The sequence below is a fragment of the Cariama cristata genome, unplaced genomic scaffold (assembly GCF_000690535.1).
Source record: "Cariama cristata isolate BGI_N322 unplaced genomic scaffold, ASM69053v1 scaffold7715, whole genome shotgun sequence".
Classification (NCBI taxonomy): Eukaryota; Metazoa; Chordata; class Aves; order Cariamiformes; family Cariamidae; genus Cariama; species Cariama cristata.
Genome location: NW_009616884.1, coordinates 19,006 through 39,307, shown reverse-complemented (window position 1 = coordinate 39,307; position 20,302 = coordinate 19,006). Strand labels below are relative to the sequence as shown.

Here is a 20,302-nt window from a genome sequence, read left to right as displayed (position 1 = left end):
TCAGTTGCTAGATGGCATTAATGATGCTCATAAATTGCAGACAGATTGTAAATGATCTATATCTAACTCTTAGTGTCATGTGTTTCTACCCTACAAAGGTATAATGAAATGGAGAACAATCATTAAATCCATAGTGGTCACTTTTATTTTCAAGTTGCAATCTAAATGAACTGTGTAAACTGTTTCTATATTTTCCAGGCTACATTTTGTAAGAAGATGAAGAACAGAAAGCAATGCATTCAAGATGCTGAGGGTCAGAATCATGAAGGCATGGAAGGTAAAGTCCGTGTGTGTGAAAATATTCAAGTGTATTATTCAGGTTCAAGCTGTGAAGGTCAGATTTTACATTTGCACTCTCAGTTAGTATGCTGCTTGTTTTGAAAGAAGTTGTGTAAACATAACTGCTATCTCAGCATAATATTTTTCTTTGGCCTGTGAGGTCCCCAGATCCTTTCCTGTCTCTTCTGGTTTTTTTACTTGTTGACTTCTAGTATCAGAACAAAAATGGAGATAGGAATTTTTATTCAGAAAAAAATAATTAATTTAGAGTACAATTCTGTGAAGAAAAGTTCTTGCATTTTTATATTCTGAAAACAATTTCTAACTTTAACAAAATTGGGAGCATTTTTTATTTAAGGTACATGATTAGGTAAATATTTGAGGATGTTCAGATTAAAATAGTTCTAAGACTGGAAAACTAGAATAAAGGTAGACCATGTGTATATAAGATAATGAATATAGAATATGCCGGTCTAATTTATTTCACGGAGAGAGAATGCAAACATCTGAGGAGAAAGAACTCAGGAGAACAATGTCGAAATGACTGCATGGTCAACAGGAAACACTGTGTGGTGCTTGCTTTATTTAAATAGCACTAGAGCTAACTTTCCTTTGTTTTAATGGCAAATACTGGTACAGTAGTCTATGAAATATGTTGCGTAGTATTTTTCACCTGAAATACATTCTTAGAACTACTCCCCTCACCAGTGTCTTGACTGCATTAGAGCTGAAAACTTGATTAATTTGCTTTTAACTACAGAAAATTGTATCTTATTGCCTTATTATTCAAATCTAGAAAGAGATTGTTTCCAAAACTGTCAAAAATTCCAAGTGTCAATGTTAATAACACCAGGTGAAGAAAACGAAGAAAGCTGTTCCTGTTCTACTGTGTTATATGACGGTGACACATGCCCCATCTGTCTGAACTGCCTTCTAGAACAAGAGATTGGTTTTCCTGAGAACTGCAGTCATACCTTCTGCATGACTTGTATTCTTAAATGGGCAGAGGTAAGACTGAGAACCAAGGTGTGTGTTAATTTTTGGTGAAATCTATTGCATCTAATACCTACAAATTTATGGGGTTTTTTTAAAGAAAATAAGTTACGCATTCTGACTTTGCACAGAAGTGTTTCAATGGCCAGTTTATAAACAGATCATAGGAAACTTTAGTGCAATGAAGTACTTTGTGTTTTCTTTCACTAGGCATCCTAACTTACTAATGGTTACTAGAGATTAGGGATCAGTAAAAAAAATGGTGTTGGCTGTTTGGAACATCAGGCAGTATTATGTATATGTTGTAATATTGCAGTGTCATGAGCTTAATCTTACTTTGTTATCCCCTATGCTGTTCATCATACTGCCAGCTCTTAGGGCTGGGACCAGTATGTTTTCATGTTATACAAAATGAGTCTGATAAAACTTTAGAGTTAGAAAACTAAGGAGAATTCAGCTAAAAGGTTTAGTGCTATTCTGAATTTAAAATTTTCATTTTCATTATGGCTGTGTTTTGATCTATGTCAATACCTTTGTAGATAGTTCTGAAACCTTAAAGAACAATGATTTATTGAACAAATTCTTGATGATCTGGTTCTGTTTAGTCCCTTTTCCCTCACGGAAGTCCTGTAACCATTGCATTAAGTCTTTGGTATGTTTACCTGTCCTTTAACTTTTTCAGTTGTCAATGTAAAACACCAAATTAGAATTGTTTTATACTGTATTGAGGGGAGGGGTGCTCAAATAGCATGCTGCTTTTTGTCCTGCTGCTGTGCACCTGAATTGGTTGCTCATTGTAGTAGAGACCACTACTTGGTTTCTTTGCCATAACTTTCTTTTGAAGTAAACAGTGATTTTGGTTTCAGTATATCCTTTAGAAGGTTTATATCACTTATATGTGTGTATATATACAATAGACTTATTTATGTATTTTTTTTTACTTACTATATTTTTAACCTTAACTTTTGTGTTATTTATTATTGAAGGCAGACAGTAACATAAATCACTTCTTCCTGAAGATTTTGTATGAACTTCAGAGTATTAAAAAAAGGCTATTAAATGAAACTTGCTTTAGATTCACAAACCAGATAATAAACTCCGTCTCCTGTTGCCAGATTTTTCTGTTCTGTAAATGATTGATTGCAGTGCTTTTATTTGTAAGGAAACAGGAAATTCTCATCCACAATTTTATCCTGACTTCCTTAGCTGGCTGTTGTAATGGCAGCTGAAAGGCAATAAATAGTGACATGCACAGGGAAACAGAACAGTAGATGGGGGGTTTGCCGCTGGATTTGAGTTTGTTCACATTGTCTAACAGATGCTTTTAAGCCTGATGAGGAAGGGAAACTTTCTCATTTTAAAGAGGGAAATGAATGGTACACTTTTCTTGTCATGTCAATTTTTTTTTTGGCATGAAGTACTATCCAAATAGAATAAAAGCAATTTCTACTCTTAAGAGTTTACAGGTAAAGTAGAGGAGATGTTCTAAAAATGGTGGGGGTTTGTTTTCAAAGCTGTGTAAGGCTTCTACTGCTTCTTTCTGTTACTGACATCTGATGGGTAAAACCAGCCAGCTGTCCTTTTCTGAGGATACTTGACAATTGGACCTGTTGAGTTCATGAAACTTCATTGCCTCATCTAGTAGTTTTAATTAAAAGTAAAGGAAAGAAAAATTGGTGACAGATGTTCAGAGGCTTCAGCTGTGAGAAAAAGATGAGGGTTTTATAGCTTGGAATGATAAAACATTATAAGAATGTGGCCATTTGAAGCATGCTGGTGCCTTGTGGGTTTTGTCTACTGTTAATATTTCATAAGTAAATACTTTTCTTCTTATTTGAGGAATGTTGCATAACATTTAGCTTTCTTTGCTAGTTCTTGGTTGATATAACTAATAAAAACTAAGTAATTGACAAATAGTCAAAGTTAAGTCACTGAATAACAAAGATATAAAAATTATCTGCTCTTTAAAAATACGCTACTAGATTCTGTTCAAAGATCAAGTATATTTATTGGGTATAAATAAATTGGTTTTAAAAACACTGTTTTGCTGTTTAAGTGCTGGAGAATAACAAAACTGAGAATAAGATTGAGTGAAATCTTAAAACACAAAAAAACCCAACCAACCAAAAAAAAAAAAACACAAACCCCTTTATGTTCACCTAACTCGAAGTACTCTTTTGTGTGTCTACACTTATGCTCCATACATTTAAAGGCTTTGCCAGCAGTCTGTGTTCAAGTTGGGTATTTTCTCTATCTTTCTGTGTTGCATCTGGACTTCAAAATATAGCAGGAGCAACTACTTCTTTAAACTGTTATTTTCAAATTGTACATAATTATTGTTCTTCTGAGAGTTTATGGCTTTTATGTGTAACTGTGTAGATTCTAGTTAAATCCAGGGTAGTTCAGGCAGATGGTAAGAGTTTGTTTACTGTTCCACTCCCTCTTCTATCTATGGGAGGTTTTCAACATTGCAACTGCAGTTAAGCGTCCCGTACCAGCAGGTTTTCTGTCTGCAAGCAGCAGCCATAAGACTTCGAAGATGAGAGAGAGATAATACTGATAGATATGTGTGCACTTAAAGGCAATATATAAAAATTGCTTTTAAGTGAGTGTCTTCTGGTTCATTCCGTGAAGGGCTAAAAAGGGATAGGAAATTTGCCACAGAACATCTAATATGTTAGATCGTGCTGGCTAAATCTGAGCATTGGTTTCAGACTTAAGTAGCATTACAGTTGAGTCAGTGCTGTATTTTCTTTCCCATTGAACAAAAGTGTCCAATACCTAAAAGAGAAATGAGGGAGAGACCAGAATCCCCACTAAGAAATTAGTCTTTGGATTAACTTCTTTTTAAATGTCCCTTAAATTGTTCTGCTGTCTTTGGCTAAATTTACTGTAACTACTTGTGGCATCTGAGAGCATCACTGTGCGTGAAATTCAGTTGCCTACACTATTAAACTCTCCTATCCTATTAGACTGTCATCTTGTGTGCCTCTGGCTAACCAGTGCTCTCCCAGGAATAGCTGGGCAGCACTGGGCAGGCAGACTGTTGGGGACTTTTTTCAGTAGGCACGCAAAGATTAACATAAATGTCACTCATCCTGCGCTAGCTGTCAGCCACTTCTGTAAACCCACGTTGTGTCATTTGCTAGTGGAGACTTTCAGGCTTGAGACTTTGTTTTGGTGAGGCTGTGTTGGAAGATCATAAAAAGTAAAAGGCACTAAATCTGGGGCGGAGGTGATCGGACACACCCTTCAGTGGGAGTGCTGAAGGACACTGTAAGTGAAGGGTTGCTTTCAGTGTAAAGAACATGTACATGATAACATTATTCTGCCCACATAACAAAAGAGGGGAGTTTTGGCTATTGCTGTGTGTAGGAGGGGAAAAAAAGGGAGGGGGGGGCAGGGCAGAGTCAACAACAACAACAAAAAAAAACCCCACACCCAACCAAAGTCTTCAAACACCATCGATACTGTTATGTTACACCAAGGGAAGTAATTACATTATGTGTTTCTCATGTCTGTAATACCACTAATAGATTAAAATTGGTTGGGTCAAAACTGAATTTTTAAACTTTTTTTTCTGATATCATTGTATTTTGTATTTCAATTGGTAAGCATCTGTGTTCTAGTTTATAATAATCAGTCCTGAAAGCATTTAAGTAAAACTAACGTCAAGGGAGGTTAACTAGGTATCTGTGGCAAGCAGGTACGTGAAGTAACCAAAACCACCTCAGCTAGGACAACTGCTTTAGCAGCAGTACTATCTTGCCTGCATTGCATTAGAGGAAAACTCTACTTTTTTGTATTCTATTCAAAGAAAACAGTCTTAAATTAGAGGAGATAAATATTTACTCTGCTTTACTGTAGGCTTTTTAACTTCCTTTCTGTTCTTTAGAGTGCTAATAAATATGCTGGAGATTTCTAGCCTTGCTCTTCTATTAATTCCTTTTACAAACCATCATGAGTGAAGAGTGCTGAAGAAAAGATTCAGCGTGTTGTCTGCATTATCACAATGATTGTGTAAGAGACATTGATGTCAGTGACCCTCCCCTACTAAGCTTGTATTTCTCAGTCTCTGCACCTGGCTTCCCTCATTCATTTTTCCTAATGTGGAGGGTTCGAAAGTGGAGTACGTTCAGCTGTAAATTCTCCAAAGCATTGGGACCTATTCAGGTGGGCCTTGTGCAGTGTCAGTGGCTGACTTAACAAAACTAAGCAGCTGGCACAGAGAGCTGCCTTGCATTAAGTTTCTAGCAGATGTTCTGTCTTAGAATAGTAGTTTTTCCTTTGTGCTAGTATAACGTTTGGATCATTGATTATGTACAGTATACTGCATGTGTGTATTCTTCTGAGGGTAAAAGAGTTACCCGTATAGTAACCGTAATTCTTAATGTGTATTCTTTCTGATCTGGATATTTCTTTTGTCCTAAAGGATATAGGAAGGAATCGGCTTATGTAGCAACGAACTCCACAGTGATCTGCAGTACAGGGCAGCATTAAGATTACATTCTTAAGATTACATGCAGTGTGTTCAAAGGAATAAAAACACTAAACCTAAAAACCAAAACAACAATAAAAAACCTTCTTGTCAAGCACATCCAAGGTAATGCATACATAGACAACACATCTGAGAACTGCTGCATGGAAACTGTATTAATCAAATTCTTTCAGAAAATGTAGACTTTAGATACCTTTTTTTCTCAAATTACATCTTTGTCTTTGGGGTATACAGTTGTTCTTGGCATATTTCCCCGCTTCAGCAGGGCAGATGGACAGGTTGCCTCCAGAGGTCCCTTCCAACCTTAACCATTTTGTGATTCTGTGATTTATCAAGTACATTCACGCAGCAACTTACAAATGTTAGTATTGTTAAAGTACAGTGCAGAAGTCTGTGTGAGTGGTTTTGCGTTTCACTCCAATTCTTGCAGTAATACAGTGTCAAAGGAAGTACAATGACACATAACTTGTCAACACTTTATGGCAGTTTTGGATTGGAAGTTAAGGACTAGCCAACTGCGTGAGGCAGGCAGAGCTGTTTAGAATTGTAACTGGGTAGTCTGTTCATTAGATGTTGAGACTAGAATCTCTGGTTTTATGCACTCTGTATCTTTATTATCCATGAATGATATTTCAGGAAAAAAAAAACACTAACATCTGTCAGAAATAGTGCTTTCCTAAAGCATAACTACAAAAACTTTAATGTACTTTAACGTACGTACTTTAAGTAGACTGAAAAAAAAGTCATCCTGAGTTTTTTACATGCTTCTAGAGAATAATGCATTTCCTGATGTCTTCATCCTTTCATCAAAATGTGGAGAGGCGTTTCTCACTACGTGTGTTGTTATGGTCTCCCTTTTCACTGAAGTTGGAGGTGAAATTGTGGCTTTTTAGTGTACTGCTATTACTAGGTGGAGTGAAATGTACAGACATCACTCCTTACAATCTAAACCTCACCTTTAAGCCTGAATTTAGTTTTAAGGCTCTGTTATTATTTGTGGTGTTTAACAGGTTCTCTAATAAAGAAGCAGTAAAGAGTGCAGGGTCATGTTTCTTTTTGTATCAGCTTTTCAATACAGTACTTGAAGAACAGACTTTATGACGGGCCACTTGAAGAAAGAAAAAAATTGCAGGGGAAAGGATTTACTGCAGCAACTTTAATTCCATATTCGCGTCTTGTTACTACTTGTTACGAAACCTCATAACATGGAACTTGATGACATGGGGATGTCTGCCAAAGTTATTTTATCAGGCAAATATGTTTGGGGGTTAGCTTGCGCCTGTTTGTATAGCTTCCTGAAAATTCCCAGCTGGAGTAGAGTAACTGCTTCAGCCCTTTGTCTACCACACTTTGTTCAAATGCTGTTTGAAGTGATGCAATTAAAATAAGGGACACTTAACTCCTTGAGTTGAGAGATCACAGTTTTGTGGTGCGATAGCAGTTACAGGAATATTGAACATTAAGTTATACCTGTGGAGCTAAAGGAAGATTTTTTTTCTAGAGGGTCATCAAAACCAAATAAAACACTATTACATGATTTTTATTTTTTTTTTGAAAACTTAAGAGCAAATGCAGACATGCTTATGATAGCTTTTCAGGGGTTGCAGGTTTCGTGGATACTTACGTATTTTTATGAAGAGAATTCTCCGGATATCACTGGATAGGTGAGAGAGTGAATCACTGCAGAGTTACCAGTTTTAACATGAAAACTATGAGTAGTTTCCTGTGGAGAGTAAAACAATCAAGGATGTTTTGAAGTGTGCTAAGCTACTATTCTGTGTTTTTCCACAAAAGGCACTGTTGGGAAGAAAAACAAAGCAAGTCACAAATACCAGCTGTGAGGTTCTAATGATTTTGATGATTACATTAAATACTACATTTTCTGATTTTTAAACAGCTATGTTAACGGAAGATGTTGTATGAAACTGTAATTCTTCGAAGGTTGTGATGCATCCCACATCTCTGCTCCCTTGTGCATAATAAAAGTGATAGCTGCTGCTTAGACTCATTCCATCTCAGTGGCTTTTTTCTTGCCTTAAATACTTTTCCCCAAAGAGGACAGTGTACATTCACTATTACTTTTGCTGCTACCTGAACCGAAGCCTCAGAAGAGAGGAATTGCTAACTTGCCTTGAATGAAAGAAGACTCAATACCTTCTTTGTTACTGAACCATGTTCTCAAAAAAGATGAGATGAGTAAAAGGCCACCACTCATGATTGCTTCTTGTAAAAATATAGTCAACTTTTTTTTTTACCCTCACTCCTTTCTGTAGCAGCATGAATTCAGTCTTGCTGTTGGGAAAAGGGACAAGGGAAATTTTTTTTTTCTCTTCCATTTCCATTTAAAAGGCTTGTTCTTGTATGTTAGCAGACAAATGAGAGCTGATGCACATTTAGACAAAAGTGTTACACAGACTGAAGTAACCTCTAGCTTTCCTCAGGGCCACCCAGCAATTGTACTGTAGTGGGCGTGCACATGGGACTGTCCTGTCTTTACTAGAATTTCTCTTGAGATTTGTTGTGAACTGTGAGATAATGCTAGGGCTATGAAAAGCAACTGAGTAAGTGGAAAGTGGAAAGAACACCTGCTCTTTCTGAGCGTATCTGGACCCCAATGGTAGCTTTTGATTCTTCCAGAATGTTTTCCTCTTTTTCTACTGCTACGTATAATTGTTAAACATTAGTCCAGAAGAACTGAACATACAACAGTGAACATTTTTCTAGTGGAGCAAAGACGCTTGTCGTTTGGATTGCTACTGCTAACACTTAGTATACTGATACTTCATTGCAATGAGTAAACATAACTTACTGTAACTTAAGCTTGGGAACATAACTTAATATTGACATGTAAATTTATTGTAGAAACAGATTGTATTCTTGGAAAAAACTTACTTTTCTGTGAACATAAATCCTGAAATGAGACTGAAAATGACTAAGAAAATTGACTTCCTCCTGTCTCTCTTGCACAGTCTGGTATATCTAAGAATCAGAGTATTTACCTTGAAGTTTGCAGCTGATTCTGCAGTTACAGTGCGTCGCATGCTATCAGATATCCCAGTTGAGCAGTACACTGCTACGTTACTGTGGGTTAACTTTACATTGACTACAGGACAAAAACTGTCTTCATAATCCGAGTCCTTAGGGAACTGGCTTAATTGCCCAATGTACTTTTCTTAACCAAGGCCATGAGGCTGCAGGGAACAATGATATCCCCCAACAGGGGGAAGTTTTTAGTTAGGATAAAGTGCCAGAGCATCAAAAGGTGAGATAGTGGCTTTAACTTATGTTCTTGTTCAACAACTTGTTCATAAAACTACCCTGGGGTTTTTTTTTTGTTTTGTTTGGTGTGTTTGTTTTGTGTTTTGGTTGGTTTGTGGTTTTTTTTTTAATCAGTCTAACTTTGTTCAGTCTGCTTCAGTTGAAACCAGAAACTTCTTGAATGCTTGAGGTTTGGTGGCTGTGTAGGTGAAAAAGAAGGTGGGCACTCTTTGAAATTGAGAAAAGAACGGAATGGAGTGGGAAGTTAAAAGCCCCAATGAAAAGACAAGAGTGAAGTTCACCGAATTTCAGGGCAGAGTTCCTATGCAAGTTTCTCATAGCTGCTTATGCAATCCTAGTACTGCGTCTTGCTTGCAATTGTGCTTTAATAAAAGCGTAGTTCCCTGATAGCACTCTTAAGAGGCATGCGATTTCTGCCATTCAGGGCATGTGATTCCTGTGCTGGTTCTTGTTCAGTGGACGAATTGGGGCTGGAGGCTGGGTGTGGGGTGGTTGTGCTTCCTTTTAGAAGAGTTCTGACCTGAGCCTGTGAAGGCCAGTGGAATGAGGGGACGGGACACGGGTGATGACAAAAAAAAAACAACACACCCCCTCCGCAAACGCATATCTGGAGTTAAAATGAATAAACCGTTCTCTAGCAGCAAAAATTGATATCTAATAGGGATTTCTCTGAAAGTTGATTCTCTGCATGATCCACTTGAGTGGAGGTGCAGTTGAAACTTCCCTATTCCATGGTTAAACGTTTTCTTTTTCTCTTTGTGTGCGTGTGTGCATGTTCAGCCTCAGTAAGAGAGAATTTATGTGATTGGGGGAAAAACAATAAATCTGTATTTCCATCAAACTATAGGGTAAAATAACCTTCATTTCCATTCTCATGCAGTGATTTATAAACTTTAGTCATCTTACACATGGGAATCTGTTCTCTCTGCTCACTGCAAAAAAAGACATGTAGTATAGTCAAATAGGCAAGATAAGGGAAGGTGTTACCCTGTTTGCTGTTGGTCCTCCCAGTTTTATGTTTTGGGGGGGGACACAACCCAACACACTTGCTGTTGAAAACAACATTAACGAATAAAACATTAGAACAATAAGAAGTGAAAAGGACATTTGAATATTGGTATAAAATCAGTTACCTAATGGATTTTAAAAAAAAATCTAGCCAATGATGTAAAATGCTTTTCCTTTTTTGAGCACAACTTCTGAGTCACATTCTTGTTTCCTTTAGATTTTCCCTAAGGAGAAATCTACCTATATGAAACAGAATACTGAGTGTACAGATAATATGTGCGAATACGTTCTTATTGAGAAGAAGTTGTAATTTTTGGTGTTTCTGTAAGCTACTATAACAGCAAGTAGAAGTATAGAAAACTGAGTCTTCTCCTAACTTATTACAAATTTTGTAATAAGAAAAATAATTTTTCAGACACAGGCTTCATGTCCTATTGATCGCAGACCATTTCAAGCAGTATGCAGGCTTGATGCGTTAGAAAAGCAGATAAAGGTAAGTTCCAGACTTATTTTCTTAAATAACTTCAGTTGTAGGAACACCAAAGTTATACTGCAGCCTTTTATTTATATGTCTGTGTTAAATAAGCTCTCCTAAGAAAACAATTATTGTGTTAATGTTTCTATTACATATTTGAAGCTAGGAATTATTAATTATTTTTTCAAAGTAAGTGTTTACAGTAATAATAATCACAAAGCTGCAATTGCTACTTTATAGTATCGTTGAGCATTCCTGATATATCCAAGAACAGAAGTATAGTAATTGATCTCAAAGTGTTTTTTAAGTAGGTTTTGTAAGCAAGTGCTGTAGCAATTGGCATGCAATCTTGCCTTTTTTTTTAGCTTGTATGTTCACAGCCCCCACTTCACATCCTCAAACACATGAAGGCAAGAGGAATCAATTACTGATAAGCCTTGCTCAACCTAAATTTCTGTATTTTTTCAGCTTCCAATTCTTCTGAATAATACTGCTGTGGAGAGTCGTTTATCAAGCAGGAAAATAAAACTTGATTCTGATAGATGATCTTGAAAATGTATATAGAAAGATGCTGATAATTCTGTGTAGGTTTTTGAAATTCTGTGGTGAAATTATGGTTCTAAGTAATTCCTGAGCTGTTGATTTTGCGTTTTGCAATATTTAGAAAGCAGGCTCCCACCACCCATTACTTGTGCTTCTAGAAACCCAGGTAGTCAACTGCAAAGGAACCTTACAGCCACAGATATGTCCTTCTAGAAAACGACACTAGCATTATTTTATCTTCTTTATTTCTAAAGAATCAAGGAAGCAGCTGAAACAAGATAAACTGAAGTTTTCATTTGGAAGAGTGTAAAAATGCATGAAAATATAGGTGGAAAGGTTCTTTGTTCATAGAACTGCAGTGTAAACAGGTGGGCAGAAAACAAGGGTCCTGCTCTGACAAAAAGCCATGGGAGCAGTAGGGGTAGATGGAATGGGTGCTGAGAAATGCTGACACAGTGGTCAGTATTAGCAGTGGTGTTATCAGGACATTGGCAGCTTTCCCTTTGTGGTATTCATAATTAGAATGCTAGTAGCTTAAGGAGTTGAGTATAAAGCCAAGATTCTAGAGTGAGGCAATACAAAATATCTAACGCAAATAATTGCAATGTAGCCATTGACGTAACTTCATAGTATGTAATAAAATTTGTATTGCTTTCTTAGAATTTTGAAGAGGTGGAAAAAACCCAGTGTTATATAAAATCAGTAAGTTATTTTACTCTAGAGGAAAATCAGGTGGTTTTAATTATGAGGAAGCATTTGAATGGTAGTTCAGCATTTTCCCAAGCTGAACCTTGTGTATTCAGATCAGCCAACTCAGTTTAAAAAAACTTAGCTTCCAAATTCTCAATGAAAGATAGTGTGTAGCTTTGAGATACCTGACATGGCAGCCTGAATGTTCAGGGATTTTTGGTCTTGTGGAATTAGTATGCATCTCTGGTATAGGCAGTATATATATTGAGGTGGGTTTTTTTTTTTCCATTTCATGAAAAACCAACGAAGAAAAAGAATCAAACCTGCAAACTGTGAGATTGAAGAAGTAAAGATTTTAAATGTTTTCGAGTCCTTCTGTTTGAACTTATTCTCTCTGTAGACCTTAAGACTCTCCAAATGAATTTAAAGCCCACGTGTATTGAGATTCTAGATTGGATTGACTTTATTTTTCAATACAGGTTCAGGTTAAAAAGCAGCTAAGGAGGAAGGAAGAAGAGGAAAACTGTGCCTGCAATAAGGGAAGATATAGCCATGCAAAGATGAGAAGTTTTGTGAGGTTGGTCGTCCACATAATTTCAAACCATTATAATTGGAATATTCAAAATCTGTAAAATCAGCTGTATTAAAATGTTCTCCCTGGAAATTTTTTTTAAAATTCAGTTTATTTTAAAATAAACTATTTTCCATCAGTGGTAGTTTAGCTTTACTTTTATCACTGATGCAATTCCCACTTCTTGCAATAGCAAGGAAGAAGTAAGGAACAACATATTTCTTGCATTGAGCTCTGTGAAAGTTGCATTTTTCAGGCAATTCTGACAAATTTCTTATTAATTTGAATTACGGTTTTGTGGCTAGATCATTTTAACAATATAAATCTTTTTTTTTTGTTGTCTAAACAGACATCCCCTTCCTTGCATGTTATCATAAACGGTGGTGGTGTTCCTCTTACTATAAAACATAGTTGTAGTCAAGGACTGATTTTATTCCGTGAGTTTAAGAGGGAACTGTGGAAATACCATTCCTGTTCTGAGCAGCTTTATCTTGTCACATTTGCTGCATTGTATAAGGGGAAGCTCAGGATTACACAGACAAATTTCACTAAAATAGTGATAGTCTGAAGTCAGTGTTGAATGGAATGTATGATATATACAGAGTTCTTGAATTTGAAGCAGACTTCAAAGATACAGAAGATAACTGGAAGTAAATTACCTTTTTTGGCTCTCACTAGAAAATAAGATTCATCTTTGCACCTCACCATTCTGAATCACCATTGACTCTGAGATTAAAAGTATTTATGGAAGCAGGTTATAACATCTTTCACAGGTTACCATGAAATCAAGCAAAATTAAGCATTCAGATTTAATACAAGATATTAACTTCTGTTGTGTAAATAGATTTTCTTTTTTTCCATCTGTAAGCTTTTTGAAGCACTGTGGCTTTTAGTATATGGAAGATGATATTCATGATGCAAGTTCAAGTTTTAATAGCAGTCAGAACTTGGTTTATGTGCATGAAATAAAAATTCCTTAAAATAGGAGCTGATTTTGTTTGGGTGTATGTACTGCTAGCTTAAATATGCCCAGAAATAACTTTTGTAGTATCTTTTGTTAATCTTGCAGAAGAGCTGTATGTCCAGACAGAGGGCCATTAACAGCAAAATTAAGCGAAGTTGTGAAGAAAAAATACAGTAAGTTGGTATTTGTCCTCCATTTGCTAGAATTGCTGTTTTTTATTAAGGAACTCCAGAATTTCTTTTCTTGATGAGCCAGTTGAATATTTTTTTTTTTAATTGCTTACATTTGCCAATAAAAACCAAATACTGAGGAACAGAAGTGTGGAACTTAAGAGAACAAAATTGCAGTATGTGAAACTACTGTTGTTATTTTACTGGAAAGACTGCCTCTTCAGTTTCAGTCACAAGTGAAATGGATTTGGTTTCGGCCTAAAGTCACGTTCTGCATCAGACAGTTGATGCACAGCTAATGACAACTTATTCACCGGGAGTTTTTTGGTGAGAATTCAGGCACACGAAGCACTTAGCTGTATTTTGAGGCTGCCATTTTGAGGGGCTTGTTTAATGCATACTGTTTGGTAAATGTGTTCATAACTTATGAAACCAAGGAAGTATCTGAAGAGGTGAAAACTGCTTGATATATAAAAAGCTATTGTGAAGGTGCGTGCGTTTTAATTTTACTCATTTTGTATGTAAACACACTGTAAATACACTTGAGATGTATTTTCATTAACCTCTTATTGCATTAATGATTTTGATAAACAATTAAAAACTAATATGCTAAAGTTAAGATCAAAGTTTTGTTTCTTATTCCACACAGGTAATATTTTGTATAACAAACGAAACAAGAAAGCTTTGTCTGTGAAGATAAACAAGGTTGGTTTTGGTAATGAAACATTTGCAAACATTTTTTTCATGAAAGCATTTTTAAAACCTTTCTGCTTATTTTTAAGGTTAACTTCTATTTGTTAATTTTAGAATGACTTTTTTGTTTTGTCTCTTTTTGTCTTTATGAAGTAATTAGAATGTAGGGTAGGTTATATGAGCATCTCTCAGAATAAACCTAGTTTTGTGGTGGTAAATATTTTCATTTAGATTAGGATGTTACATTATAAGACACTGTAACTACCCTGTTTTCCTTATTTTCATGAAAATACATAGTTGTAATCAATCGAGTAATTTTTTATATGAATAAGCCATGGACATTCTAGTTTGCATCAAGTTTTTTTTTTAATGGGAGATTCCTCCTGAGGATGTTTCTTGTTTAGTTGATGAACTTTAGCTTGTAACACAGGTTTGTAATTTGCAGAATTTATGTGGAGCTATAAAGGCTCTTCTCTCCTTTCAAAAATATTTTGTGTCTCTGGGACACAAGTTTGTGATCAATACTTTCTTACTCAGAGTTGTGCCTGTAAACATATTTGCAGGAAATAGTTTAGGCCATAAATTTCATTCCAAAGTGTAAATGTCATAATTCTCCATCATTCTGTCTTACCTGAAGTCTTAAAAATTTGGAGGAAAAGCTGTCTTCAAGTCACTGTTTTGCCTGCTGCCTTGCTTCATGTAGTATATGGACACATACTTCATGTTGTAATATGTGCCTTTCCAGTAGGTGCTGGCTGAGTTGTCACTTTTATTTGGTGCTTATACACCATCATTCTTAGGGAGATCTTTAGCTCTAGCCTTCCCTTTCCAAGTTAGGTATTTAGAAATTTTGGTTCTGTTACCATGTAAAGTTAAACATACCTTGCATTGGATTGAAGAGGTTTTGAACTGGAAGGATAGGGCTTAATGGTAGATCAACCTCTAATTTGACTTCAAAGTTGGTGAATGCTTTCCTATCTAGTTTCGCTGATTTACTGTGCACTATTCAGTAGCATTAATGTCTCAAATAGTACCTGTTGCAAAAAAGGTGCATAAACAAAAGTAGAGCCATTAAAAACCTTCAGGAGGAGGTACAGGGCTCAATTATCCAATAAATGTTCAAAATGTAAAAGAATTTTAAAGAAAGCGCTGATTTACTAACAACCACTTTATAAGGGTATTTGTGGAACATCTGGATACCTTCTTGAAAGGGAGGGAGAAGTGTTCGTGTTCAAAATGATAGTATTTTTAAAATAAACCACAGCTTTTTAGGAGAAACTCGCAATTTGCGCACTGATGAGATAAGGCATGTTCCCATCAAAACTAGCCCTCTGTGCCAAAGTTTGATGGAGCATATGGATAATGACTGCATACTTGAGACATATATACATCCCTTTACAAAGTTTATTCTTCGTCAGAGCAAATATATTCTGAAAGAAAATGACAGGAAGACTCTACAAGTTACATTTGAAAAATACCAGTCATGGGGAATGAACAAGAATGTTTTGGTCAGATTTGAGGTGGCATTAACCCTTTAGGTGCAAGGATGTAAATGGTGAAAGTAGGTCAGTGTAGGTAAGTGAGTCAGTCTGGGAAAAGTGTCTGGAGGATTATTGTTTGGCTTTTTTTTATTTTTTTCCTTCCCCTCCCTGCAGCTGGCCCAGTACACAGCAACGGCGTCAGAATTTGCTGCACACGGGTGAAAGGCAATATGTGGGCACAGCAGGGGTGGCTGGGCGTTGTTAACAGTTGAAATAGAAGGTGGTATGTGTTGAAATATGAAGTGGATTCTGAGTATTGTGCCTTTGTGTGAGGGCCCAGTAAACAGCCGCACTAGGCAATCAGTTTTGTAATCCTACCTGAACACAAAGGAGAATCCCAGCGAGTTTGAAACCAGACATTCAGTGAGCGGCTGGGAAGGGATCTGTCTGAAGGTGCTAGCGCTGCACTTGCTGGGGTTCGTTAGGTAGCAGAAACGGGAATTGTGAAGCAGTAGAGATCAGGGTCATTCATAATTTCTGTATGGACCGTTAAAGATTTTGCTGTGGAAAGCCTATGTAAAATAGAAAGTTTATCTGCAAAGAGCAGCTGTTGAAAATTTAGAAAGTGAATAAAGAAAATCTGTTTGCTGTAACTGCAAATCTCAGCGTGTAACTATGGAGCTACTATGATGCCTGCTTTTTGTGAGCTAAAGTCTTGCTGGCATGATTTAATTTCAACGCATCTTCATGTATTAAATTTTAATTATTTTATTTTGGATGTCTTTAATTCATAATTTTTTTTGTAGCCCAGAAGACAGACTTTCTGGAATGAGTGCTTCAGAACTAATTTCTTCAGCATGCTTCCAGCTGGTGGTAGCAATGAAGAATCCTTTTTTAGCTGTAGAAATGGCTGGTTAGTATGTACTAGTACTTGATACAAACTAATGGGTTACGGCATTGTAGATGCTATAGTTCCTTCTCCTTCTATCTGTATATACTGCCTTGAAATATTTTGAAGATTGACTGGGTTTATATTCATTGAGGAAGAGCAGTTAAAGGATAAACACAAACATTTTAAACATTGGTATTGTTAAGGGCACACCCCAATTTCTGTCATGTGCTCAGCATTAAAATACTGAAGTGTGTGTTTTTAATCTCCGTGATTTTATAGGAGTTCGTAAGTTTCATTTTTAGCTCATATTTAAACTCTTTGCTGAATTAAAACCTTGGATAGGAAAGAGTTAGTCCTGTTATTAAAACAGTAGTTAGCAAAACAGTTAACAGTAAATATCCTGGTTTGTATGGGAAACAATATTTTTTGTTGTTGTTCCTTGACTCCAAGAGGAATACTTTAAACATATATGAAACAATTTCAGTTAGTGAGCCTAATACTTAAGAAAGGGTGTAAAAAAATATTTTTTGGCGTTGAGAAGATGGAAGAGAAATAAATCTAGAAGAGCATTATTTGGATAATATGACCTAATCACAAATTATTGCGTCTATATGTTTTCAGCAGTCTGTAAAAGAAAAAAAAAAAACTTTTTGCCATACATGCAACGGTATTAATTTGTCAAGGATGCAAAGTTTCTCCATCTTTCAACTGCCCAGAAGATACATCTCATTGCCTGTTTTCCATTCTGTCTACCTCATTTATTTAAAACTTGTTATGTTTACTTATGTTTACTGTGACTGCTTTTTCGCTCTAAACCATAACCATGCATAGTTTCATGACTGTTGAAAGTTGTAATACAGTTAAATTAAAAAAAAAAAAAGTCATTGATAGAAAGAATTATTGAAATACAAAATTGTCATAGTACAAAGTTACTTTTTGTAACTTTTTGTATGGAATTTGTATTTCAGTACAGAATTCACAGAAGTCAATGCAGCAATCAGACAGAAGAGACGAGAACTGGAATTGTCCTGTTCATCTGTGATTGCTAGAGTTGAAAGGTATATGTTTTGGATTCATAGTGCAAAGGATCTTAATACAATATTTCAGGTTTGGAATTGGATTAATTCAGATTGTTCTTTAGACAGTATATTGTTTAATCATGAAACGAAATAGTGTTTGCATGTAACCTGTTAAATTTTTGTGTATTTGCCGCGTGCTATTTTTATGTCTATAGATTCTTTTCTGAATATCTTAATGTTTTTTTGGTACTCATGACAAGCATAGTAACTCCACTGACTTGTGCGTCTTAGTATGTCCCTTTTTTACAGAAATGCGAGTTTAAATATATTTTCTATTTGGACATTAGTGTTCAATGTGCTTTTTAAATTATTTCTGTCACTGGAAATCAGACTGTTTGCTTTAACATAAATCTGCCTCTGATTTCCCACCGCCCCTTCGTGTGTTGGTTCTAACACTTCTTTCTGTAATTGTTTATAAGCAAATTCATCCAGAAGGAGTTAAGAGGGGTTCTGTCAAATAAAACGGAGAATAAAATTTTTTTTTGTCAGAGAGCAGATGCATGTTAAAACATACCCTAAGGACATGCCCTAAGGATGTTTTCATGAACATAAAGCAGAAGCATAAAAATAACTGATTTTAAAATAACACAGTAAGAAATTCATTCTATGACCTTAATTTCACTACATACCTCCTTATTCTTGTTGGCATAAAACAAAGGCTAAAGACAAAAGAGCAAGTAAAGAGATTTTTTAATTATAATTAAAAGTTGCACCTAGGATTTAAATTTAAATTTTTTACATATGCTTTTCCTTACGGAAAGTTTCATTTCAACTCAGTGATAACTTAGAAATTATAGATCTATAACTAAATTCTGTTTTCACCCAAGGTTTGCTGAGGGAGTCTGAATAAGAATATATTTATTTTGTTACTTAAAAAAAATATATAAAGAAGCCTTTACTAAATTGTTGCATAGACTATTTCTCATTTTTCTGCAGAAAAGGCTATTCTTCTGCTGAAGTACTAAATCAGTGTTCAGAGTTTTATTTCCAGTAGTACAGCCTACTAATTTGGAGTAGACTGTTTGGTACGGTTCTGTGTTTGGCTTTGAAGAAAGCCAAATGTGTGTTGCTTGAACATAACATACCTTGTTCAAACTGTTTTACTAGATTAGGCAATAATTAAGCCTGAAATTAAATATGAGAAGGGAAGTTTTGCTGTCAGCGTTACCTTTCTCTCCAGCTGTGATGAGGCTGGAAGTGTCATGGTTGCCTGATGTTTTGGGTTTGTGCAGTGTTTCCAAAACTTGCTACAAATAGCTAAAACAACTGATGTTAATGCTTTTACTTTTCCAGAATTCCTTTAATGTCTTACGGAGCTGAAGCTGAAACCTTTCTTCTCGCTTCTACTACAGTGGCAGGGACAATTCTTCCAACAAATATCAGGCCTTTGGAAAACTTTGGTAAACTTTTTTTTTGTAAGTTTTATTTATAGCTCATGTGGAATATTGTTAAAATATGATTCTTGGAAATCAAAGCAGAGTACATAGTTACAGTTAACATGAAAAAAAATTTGTTTTGATGCAGTTTGGTACTAATTCAAAACCAGCTGGTTTATTTCTGAAATTAGAATATAACAGATGAACCAGCCACCCGAAAACTGGCATAACTTTTTCATTTGAAGATTCTATTTCTGAATTCAACACTTTCTTTCATGTTACAATGTCTTTTCCTATTGTTCAAGGATAAATCTCGTTTTGCTACATTATGAATGGCTTGACATATTTCAGTGTTAGGTTGTGCAGTGTGAGGAGCAAACTGTTCCCTGAGAGAGGGGAGGAGTAGTCAGGAAGCAGTGCAGTGCATGGATCTCGTTCAGTATGCCTAGAAGCTCTACAGGGCAAAAGCTTGCAAAAGTGCTCAAGCTCCAGGATCTGGCAGGAATTTAGCAGAAGACAAGACATGGAAGGAATTACCTTTCTCCAGTTACTTTAACAGCCTTTCTCTCCATACTCAGCAAGAATGTCGTTTCTCTTCCAACAGGCTGCACAGGGTCGAAGAAGTGAAAACAAAGGCATGCTGTTTTTTAAGGCTAGGGTTAATACCTTCTTTGAATTGGGAATTACATGACTTGCACTTGACTAGTAGGCGAAGAGATAGGAGAGATTTGCGTCTCTTGGCTTACAAAAATTGTGAGGAAGTGAGTTGCTGGAAAGAGTTAAGTAGTAGGAGGACCATGAAAAAGATGCTTTGTTCATTCATATTCTTCATTCTTGTTAAAGGTACTTATGTCACCTTGTCATTCGCCAGTGAAAAATGGATAGGTTGCTTCCTCAGGCCTCTGGTGTTTGGCAGTGCAATTCAACTGATCTTTAACCATTTCTGCTTCTAGTAATAATAAGTATACATGCTAGCTCATATCTCTTGACTTCCCTTCACCTTTCTGCTTACACAGTCAGGCTTCTTTGTTATTATGCACCAGAAGCAATAAAAAATAAAACCAACAAACCCACAAAAAACACTCATTTTTTTTCTCTTGTCAGAAAGATGAAGAATATTTAAATAAGCTCCAGATTATTTTTCAACATTAGACTATTTAGAACATGTGTGTAATTGCTATTGATAATATCAGCAACTGATCTACAAATACTGATTACATTGTCAGCTCCTGAGACAGAACGTGGAACTAAATCCTTTATGCTAGTTTTTGGGAGAAGCAGCAGATACTGAGTTTGAGTCTTGATAGGGAA

General features: G+C 35.9%; 1 protein-coding gene across 1 annotated transcript in view; it reads left to right on the top strand.

Moving 5' to 3' along the window:
* The first annotated feature begins 216 nt into the window (after positions 1–216).
* Positions 217–20,302, top strand: part of SCAF11 (SR-related CTD-associated factor 11) — a 31,948-nt gene continuing 11,862 nt past the window's right edge. Inside the window, exons 1-9 of the mRNA XM_009700311.1 lie at positions 217–277; positions 1,133–1,287; positions 10,473–10,550; positions 12,245–12,342; positions 13,406–13,473; positions 14,120–14,175; positions 16,451–16,557; positions 17,505–17,594; positions 18,909–19,015. Of these exons, the coding sequence (XP_009698613.1) occupies positions 217–277; positions 1,133–1,287; positions 10,473–10,550; positions 12,245–12,342; positions 13,406–13,473; positions 14,120–14,175; positions 16,451–16,557; positions 17,505–17,594; positions 18,909–19,015 (820 nt within the window). The remainder of the gene's footprint in view (positions 278–1,132; positions 1,288–10,472; positions 10,551–12,244; positions 12,343–13,405; positions 13,474–14,119; positions 14,176–16,450; positions 16,558–17,504; positions 17,595–18,908; positions 19,016–20,302) is intronic.